General features: G+C 44.5%; 1 protein-coding gene across 4 annotated transcripts in view; it reads left to right on the plus strand.

Moving 5' to 3' along the window:
* The window catches only part of FREM1 (FRAS1 related extracellular matrix 1), an 87,204-nt gene extending 83,323 nt beyond the window's left edge, over positions 1-3,881 (plus strand). For all 4 annotated transcript variants that reach the window (XM_028711517.2, XM_028711516.2, XM_028711518.2 and 1 more), the window contains one exon: positions 403-3,881. In XM_028711517.2, coding sequence (XP_028567350.2) covers positions 403-602 — 200 coding nt within the window. In that variant the 3' untranslated portion in view covers positions 603-3,881. The remainder of the gene's footprint in view (positions 1-402) is intronic.
* The last annotated feature ends 4,802 nt before the right edge of the window (positions 3,882-8,683 follow it).

The raw sequence follows: 8,683 nt of genomic DNA on the forward strand, positions 1-8,683 counted from the left end.
TAGATAAATAGGTACCGCTCCAGCAGGAAGATAAAGTGTTTCCGTGTGCTGCTCTGGTTCACCAGAAGCGGCTTAGTCATGCTGGCCACATGACCTGGAAGCTGTACGCCGGCTCCCTCGGCCAAGAAAGCGAGATGAGCGCCGCAACCCCAGAGTTGGTCACGACTGGACCTAATGATCAGGGGTCCCTTTACCTTTACCTAAGGAAAAGCAAGACATTCCAGGTTCAATTCAGAAACGAGGACAGTTTTTGTAAATCTGGAACTGTCCCTGGAAAACAGGGATACTTGGAGGGTCTGGGTATGTATGCGGCCTAAGAATATTTGTGAGAGACCGGTCAAGTTGTTCTGAACACTTTGTGAATTATATGATGGTCAACTTGCACATCTGAATTTGTTACAGGCTTCAACGACAGAAGAAATCCAGGCCAGTTCAGATGGAATAATGGAGACCGTGTTGCTTTCACAAACTGGGGGAAAGAGCCCTCACGTCTTTCAAAGAAAGGAAAGAACTGTGTTTTAGTACAGCAGCGGGGGAAATGGCAAAGAAAGAACTGCAAGAAGGGCAAAGGACACAATTATATATGCTCTAGGAAACTGTAAAGACAGCTGATGCAAACCTCATCATGTATAAAAATAGATATATTTATTTATAGCCAGGGGTGCTGAAAGGGCATGAAGGTAGGGAGTCAGGTGACCTATTTGTAATAGGTTTTTATGTGAAGGGTTTAAAAATTGATAGGGGGAAATGTTACACTGTGACTGATCTCTTTCCAGGGTTTGTGGTATATCGAGTATGAGTGAAGAACAAGCCTTGTTTGCCCCAGAGTTATTTTCTATCAAGTCTCTTCCAAGACATATAAAATATGAAACAGCTAGAGAAGTTGGCGGAGGTTGAGGTTTTTTATATTAAGCCATATGTTACTTGCCTTGTCTTTCCTGAACTGGGTACTCTACCCCTTACAACACTGCAATTGTTTGGTTTTGAAAGGGAAACAGCCATGGGCATAGCCAGGATTTTGGGGAGGGGGACAGAACCTCAGATTTGTATTGATTTTGATTGATTCGGCTTGGCTACGCCCATGGAAACAGCCAGCATTCTGTTGGTCAAAGTTTATAAAAGATGCATGATAATGGCTGCAGAAATTTTGGAGCTTTAAGGAAAAAAAAGAAATCAAAATTACTTCCCTTCCTCTTCACACAAATTACTTCCCTTCCCCTTCACACACAGAGAGGGAATATGGAAGTGGGAACATGGTGAACTCTTTCGAATGACGGTTTCATGTTGCTATGTTATGGTAATACGCCCAAAGCTGTAATACTTCTTTGAGATTTTAAAAGTTTACATTATGATAGTAACCGAAACTAAAGTGGCACATGGAGAGAACTCCAGTGGTAAGCCAGCAATATCATTATAAGAAGGGACGCAGGTGGTGCTGTGGTCTAAACCACTGAGCCGCTTGGGCTTGCCAGTCAGAAGGTCGGCAGCTTGAATCCCCACAATGGGGTGAGCTCCCATTGCTCTGTCCCAGCTCCTGCCCAACCTAGCAGTTCAAATCACACCAGTGCAAGTAGATAAATAGGTACAGTGGTACATCGGGTTACATACGCTTCAGGTTACATACGCTTCAGGTTACAGACTCCGCTAACCCAGAAATAGTGCTTCAGGTGAAGAACTTTGCTTCAGGATGAGAACAGAAATCGTGTTCCGGAGGTGCAGCAACAGCAGGAGGCCCCTGTAATGGTTCTAGGGGTTGCTCGTGCGTAAGCCTGTGCCAACACCTGGCTGGGTTGCCTGAGTGAACCTTTCCTGTCCGGACAGCCACTCACCCGTGGCTGTCTCAATCGCTGGCAGAATCCGTCAGTGGGCATTTCTTAAACTTCTTCCAGCAAAGAAGTTCTTTGACGCCCAGTCTCCTCCTACTCTCCCTGCGCGGAAGCCTTCTGCGCAAGGAGGGCGTAGGCAGCGGAGGACCCTTCCTCTCCCCGCTGGTCCCCGGCAAGGAGTCATGTGACCGCCTCTCTGATTCCCCCATCTGCCCCCCTTCTCCACTGGAGCTAAGCTGATTCCCTTCCCCAGAAGATGGGCTGCCTCTCCCAATCCCGGGACGCTCTCTGGGATCCCTCTGGAGCTTGCTCTCTCCCTCCGGCACTGATGGCAGTTCCCTGACAGCCCCATTAGCTAAAGTGGTGTTTCAGGTTAAGAACAGTTTCAGGTTAAGTATGGACCTCCGGAACAAATTAAGTACTTAACCTGAAGCACCACTGTACTGCTGTGGCAGGAAGGTAAAACGGTGTTTCCATGCTCTCTTGTTTCCATCACAGTGTTCTGTTGTCCCAGAAGTGGTTTAGTCATGCTGGCCACATGACCCGAAAAGCTGTCTGTGGACAAACGCTGGCTCCAACCCCATAGTTGCCTTTGACTGGACTTAACCATCCAGTGGTCCTTTACCTTTTACCTTTTTTTACCTATCATTATAAGTGTGACCTGTCAGCCAAGATGATTGCAGCATTAAAGAATTCCTAGAGAAATTTTATTTTTTTAAAAAATAATCAGTGATATGCTGCCCTAAGTAAGAACATAAAAAAGCTGCGGTAGATCAGGGCAATAGCTCACCTAGTCCAACATCCTGTTAGCACAGCATTCTCCCCATCTGTACCGGTAATTCCTAAAAGTGCTCTCCCCCCCTCTGTGGTAGTAAAGGCAGCCATCAATAGCTTTACCCTACATAAATCTGCATAATCCTCTTTTAAATCTATCCCAAGTTCCTGACCATCATCACTACCTCTCCCTTGAGTAACTTTCACATTTTCACTGTGCATTGGGTGAAATGGCAAACCCAAAGCTTCGTTTGCTTTCTGTCCTTCACTTGTGGTTTCTCTTCTTGCCTCTGCATGGCCCCAGCATGGACATACAATGGTACCTTGGTTCTTGAACAGCTTTGTTGATGAGCAAATCAGCTCCCGAACGGCGCAAACCCGGAAGTAAGTGTTCTGGTTTGCCGACGTTTTTCAGAAGCCAAATGTCTGATGCAGGAAGCTCCTGCAGCCAACCAGAAGCCACACCTTGGTTTTCGGTTTGGGGAGTCGAACAGACTCCTGGAATGGATTAAGTTCAAGAACCAAGGTACCACTGTAGTCTTAGTTCTCAAGTGTGGGCCAGGGAAACCCGTTTCTTCGAACGCTTTATTTTTCCTCTCTCTGAGCCATGTTAGTAATGTGGACTGCAGCAGAGAAGGGAATCGCCCCTGTAAGAAACACTAATTGAATTTGGAGGACAAAACCAGAGAAAACACCACCTCCCCAAGAGAGGTATGACATGTGTCAAACCCCTAAAGATGACATCATCCTGTTTAGTAGTAAGGACCATGCGTTGTATGATGTGAAATAAAATGGTGATGTGTTAGGGAACCATTTTGGAACCCTGGCAATGCAGAAATGGCCTGATGAACTGGAACAGGGGAAAAGAGAAGGGCAGGGCTCCTTTTTTAAGTTACAAACCCACAGTTCATCAACATACAAGCAAGCCTTTAATATACAACATCTCAAACAAGAATAATTTCCCAGACGGAAGCGAAAAATGCCATGTTAAGTTGTGACATAAATAAACATGTAATAAGAGTCATAAAATTACATGTAATCATTAAATTCTGTGCACAATTGTTTCTCCTCTTAAGACCGTTGAAAAGAAAAATTGTTATTATTAGAGGTGCACATTCTTTCCTGAATGCTCAAGAAAATGTTGTTTATCAACATTGTGGTTTGGTTTTATTTAATAAAAGGTGCTAATCAACTTTTATACCCCTACACACAGCATGCAATATGTACCATAATTTACTGTAATACTTAGAGTGTTAATAAAAAAATGCTCTTATAAATGGATCTCGGCTATAGAGTTATAATCTTTCAACATTCCAGAGTACTATAAATGGGGTTTTGATACAGAGTCCAGTAAACCTATGAGGTGACACAATCACTGGCAAATGTGCTGCTGGAGAGAGGGGTGGACAATTTGCAATGGGGGAAGGTGCTTAATCCTTCCTCTACCAGTCATAACCCCCCCCCCCCAGCTGGATTTTCCAGATGCATTATCACCTTGTCAAATGGACAAAGCTGCTGCATGGAAGTGGGGGGGGGGGAGGTTGTAGGGGGGGAAAGAGGGCAGATAAAGTGCTAAGAACCTTGTTGTTGTTTAGTCGTGTCAGACTCTTCACGATCCCATGGACCAGAGCAGGCCAGGCACTCCTGTCTTCCACTGCCTCCCACAGTTTGGTCAAACTCATGCTGGTAGCTTCGAGAACACTGTCCAACCATCTCGTCCTCTGTCGTCCCCTTCTCCTTGTGCCCTCCATCTTTCCCAACATCAGGGTCTTTTCAAGGGATTCTTCTCTTCTCATGAGGTGGAGCCTCAGCTTCAGGATCTGTCCTTCCAGTGAGCACTCAGGGCTGATTTCCTTCAGAATGGAGAGGTTTGATCTTCTTGCAGTCCATGGGACTCTCAAGAGACTCCTCCAGCACCATAATTCAAATGCTAAGAACCTTAACACCCTCTTTTCCATCGCAAAGCCCCTGCTACATTGCAGTGTAGAAGAAGTGGTGTGTTCTCAGCCCTCTGTTTCCTACTCCTCTCCAAAGCATGTTCTCATATTCATAGAATTGTAGAATTCTAGAGTTGGAAGGGACTGCAAGGGTCATCCAGTCCAACCCCCAGAATGCAGGAATACAAGTTTTGGACTACAACCCTTAACAATGCAATCCTCTGTGGGTTTATTCAGAAATGACTCCCACTGTGTGAAGAACATAGGCAGAGTTCTGCATGGATCAAGCCAAAGGCCTATCTAGTCCAGCCTTCTGTTCTTAACAGTGGCCAAGTAGATGGTAAGCTCACATGCAAAACCTGAGCACACCAGCACTCACCCTATTATTATTATTATTACTATTATTATTATTATTACCCTGCCAATCTGGCTGGGTTTCCCCAGCCACTCTGGGTGGCTCCCAACAGAATATTAATAATAATAAAGCAATAAAACATCAAACATTAAAAACTTTCCTAAACACTGCCTTCAGATGTCTTCTAAAAGTCCTTGACATCAGATGGGAGGGCATCCACAGGGCAGGTGCCACTACCGAGAAGGCCCTCTGCCTGGTTCCCTGTGACCTCACTTCTTGCAGTGAGGGAACCGCCAGAAGGCCCTCGGAACTGGACCTCAGTGTCTGGGCTGAACAATGGGGGTGGAGATGCTCCTTCAGGTATACTGGGCTGAGGCTGTTGGGGTTTAAAGGTCCGCGCCAACACTTTGAATTGTGCTCGGAAACGTACTGGGAGCCAATGTAGGTCTTTCAGGACCAGTCTTATGTGGTCTTGGCGGCTGCTCCTAGTCACCAGTCTAGCTGCCACTTTCTGGATTAGTTGTAGTTTCCAGGTCACCTTCAAAGGTAGCCCCACATAGAGCACATTGCAGTAGTCCAAGTGGGACATAACCAGAGCATGCACCACTCTGGTGAGACAGTCCACAGGCAGGTAGGGTCTCATCCTGCGTACCAGTTGGAGCTGGTAGACAGCTGCCCACCTGTGATTCCCCAGCAACTGGTATTTGAAGGGATAGTGCCTCTGACAGGGGAGGTTGAACATAACCATTGTACCTAGTAGCTATTGTTATCTTTATCCTTCTAAACCTGCTCTTCAGTGGGTGGGCATCAATACCACTTGTGAGAGCAAATTTCACAGTTTATGAAGTACTTCCTTTTGAGTGTGGTGAGGCTCCGAGAAGTACACAGGATTGCACCTAAAATGATACGCACGCACTTCTATAGATGAGAGACACTGCTTCTAAAGCAGCCAGAACCTTGTAATCTGGTGCTCTCGTAACCCAAACGATGTCCGTTAAGAAAGAGAAGAATCTGAAAAGGAGAGACTTTTATTTTCCCTTCAGTTTGGAGGACTCAAACGGTTACCCCCAAGTCAGGGTTTTCCAATGCTCCTTGAGGATTGAGATTTGGAGCACACATGCAGACAGTCCCGACGTGCACTACTGTTCAAAAGAGTCAGAGAGAGACATTTGTAAGTTCTTCAAAATGAGTGTAAGGTGTGCCCTCAAATGGTTAAGGTATCTCCAGACCACCCAAAAAGCTTGGATGTAAAGCACACATTCTCCTTTTTCAGAAGATCACTTGCCACCTCTGGTTCCACAAGCTGCCTTCTGCTTACACAAACATTAGATGTGTTTAAGATTGATAACTGGTGTCTTTCTTGAAAATACAAGCTATAGTCACATCCCCCCCCCTTTATGTTACATATATGAAGCTGCCTATGGGCAACAGTTTTTATATTTGTTTATTTCACATCCAACAGTGTTTTGAGCAATAAACTTAAAAGAGTGCACATTTATTTTTATTATTATTATTATTGTTGTTGTTGTTGTTGTTGTTGTTGTTGTTGTTGTTGTTGTTGTTGTTGTTGTTATTCCCTGCCCATCTGGCTGGATTTCCCTAGCGACTCTGGGTGGCCAACAGTACATATAAAACATATTAATACATCAAACATTAAAAACAGGGCTACCTTCAGATGTCTTCTAAAAGTCAGATAGTTGTTCATTTCCTTTACATTTTTAAGAAAATGGAAGGAAAGTTCAAGGCACTCTGCTAGGCTAAAATATACTTTAAATCCAAACTAAAATGTATTATCCTTACTCATAACACTGCAAACCAAACCAAACACTAAGCATGCTTTTGAATCCAGCTGATTTTCCCCCCATTCACCCTCCGAACTCATTTCCTTCCAGGCGCTGAAGTTGTAATCCCTGTGTAAACAGCTGTCTGTGTATTCCTGATGCCGTTTGCTTTTCCGAAGCACCAGGCTTGCTTTCATTTTGCTTTCCTCCTAAGGCGATCCACAATCCTGCTCACTCTTGCCAATCCACAACCCGATTCTACGGAGAGAATGCTTTCAGACAGTCAAGCAAACCCAAAATAAGGCAGGATATGGAAACCAGGCTACAGTCTGTCAGGGGCGGCTGGGAGAAACTCTGCAAACCATCACAAACTTTTTCTCTCTGTGCCAGGCAGAGAGATAGAGATAGAGATAGAGAGAGAGAGAGAGAGAGAGAGAGAGAGAGAGAGAGAGAGAGAGAGAGTGCCACATGTCTGTCTGTAAAGCAGGATACAGTGGTACCTCGGGTTACATAAGCTTCAGGTTGCATACGCTTCAGGTTACAGACTCCGCTAACCCTGAAATAGTGCTTCAGGTTAAGAACTCTGCTTCAGGATGAGAACAGAAATCGTGCTCCGGCGGCGCGGCGGCAGCAGGAAGCCCCATTAGCTAAAGTGGCGCTTCAGATTAAGAACAGTTTCAGGTTAAGAACGGACCTCCAGAAGGAATTAAGTACTTAACCTGAGGTACCACTGTACACTTTGAGCTCCTCAAAGTGTTGGAAAAGTCGAGATATAAATGTTAACAAGAACAACACCACTACAGTTATCTGTCAAAGTGAGTTTTAGTCAATAAAAACTTAAATAATAAAATGGACTCTGTTGTTTCCATTAGAACGATAGGGAATAACTATGTCAGAATCAGTTACTTTAATTGCTCTTTGCATTTTGGTTGTCTCAGCTTCCGAAGTCAGGAAGCAAAAGAGTAGCTCACTCTGCCATCTGCCCCCTGTAGTAGTGTATATATTTATAAAGACTTCAGTTATGATCCCAGGTTTTACGTGTATAGCAGCCGGGAGGTTCTTGCCCAGTGCAACTCCCAATGGCATTGTAAATCAAGTTGAAAATATATGGAGTTAAATAAGTGTCATGGGCGTAGCCAAGGCGGAACAGAAGGGCACCTGCCCCCCCAATCCTCAAAAAATATTGAAAAGCATTAAAAATACTCAATTAACTGAGGTTCTGCCCAGCAGAAGACTGCCCTCCCCAACAAAAGTCTGCCCCTCATAATGTCCTCTTTTTGGGGGGGATTTATAATTGTGATCTCAACAACTTTTTGGGTGATCGCCCCCAAAAGCCCCCCCCCCCCCGAAAGAAATCCTGTCTACACCCATGATATGTATTGCATTAATATGGGAAGGTATCAAGACCTAAACTCCTGGGGATTGCCATTCTAAATAAAAAAAGATAGGAGGTACAAGTTATTGCCTGATATCAGTTGCTTATGGTGTGACGCATATTTGATCCTCATATGGATGACAGCTGCATGTTGGGTTGGGTTAGAGGACCCTCAGGTTCCCTTCTAACTCTAAGATTCTATGAATCTGTGAATAGTTAGATGAGATCTGTTGAAATTAAGGGACATGACTAATTTAGGTCCATTAATTTCAGTGGGTCAATTCTGAACAGAACTTAGTTGGAACTTAGCCCATTGTGATTTTTTTGCTGATTGACACAACACTTTCAGTTTTTATTTTTATTTTCGCAATTAAAAAGGAAGTGATGAGGAGTGTAAAGGACCTTGGCATAATATACGTAATACAGTGGTACCTCGGGTTACAGACGCTTCAGGTTACAGACTCTGCTAATCCAGAAATAGTACCTCAGGTTAAGAACTTTGCTTCAGGATGAGAACAGAAATTGCACGGCGGCAGCGGGAGGCTCCATTAGCTAAAGTGGTGCTTCAGGTTAAGAACAGTTTCAGGTTAAGAACGGACCTCCGGAACGAATTAAGTTCTTAACCCGAGGTACCA

The sequence above is a fragment of the Podarcis muralis genome, chromosome 17 (assembly GCF_964188315.1).
Source record: "Podarcis muralis chromosome 17, rPodMur119.hap1.1, whole genome shotgun sequence".
Taxonomy (NCBI): domain Eukaryota; kingdom Metazoa; phylum Chordata; class Lepidosauria; order Squamata; family Lacertidae; genus Podarcis; species Podarcis muralis.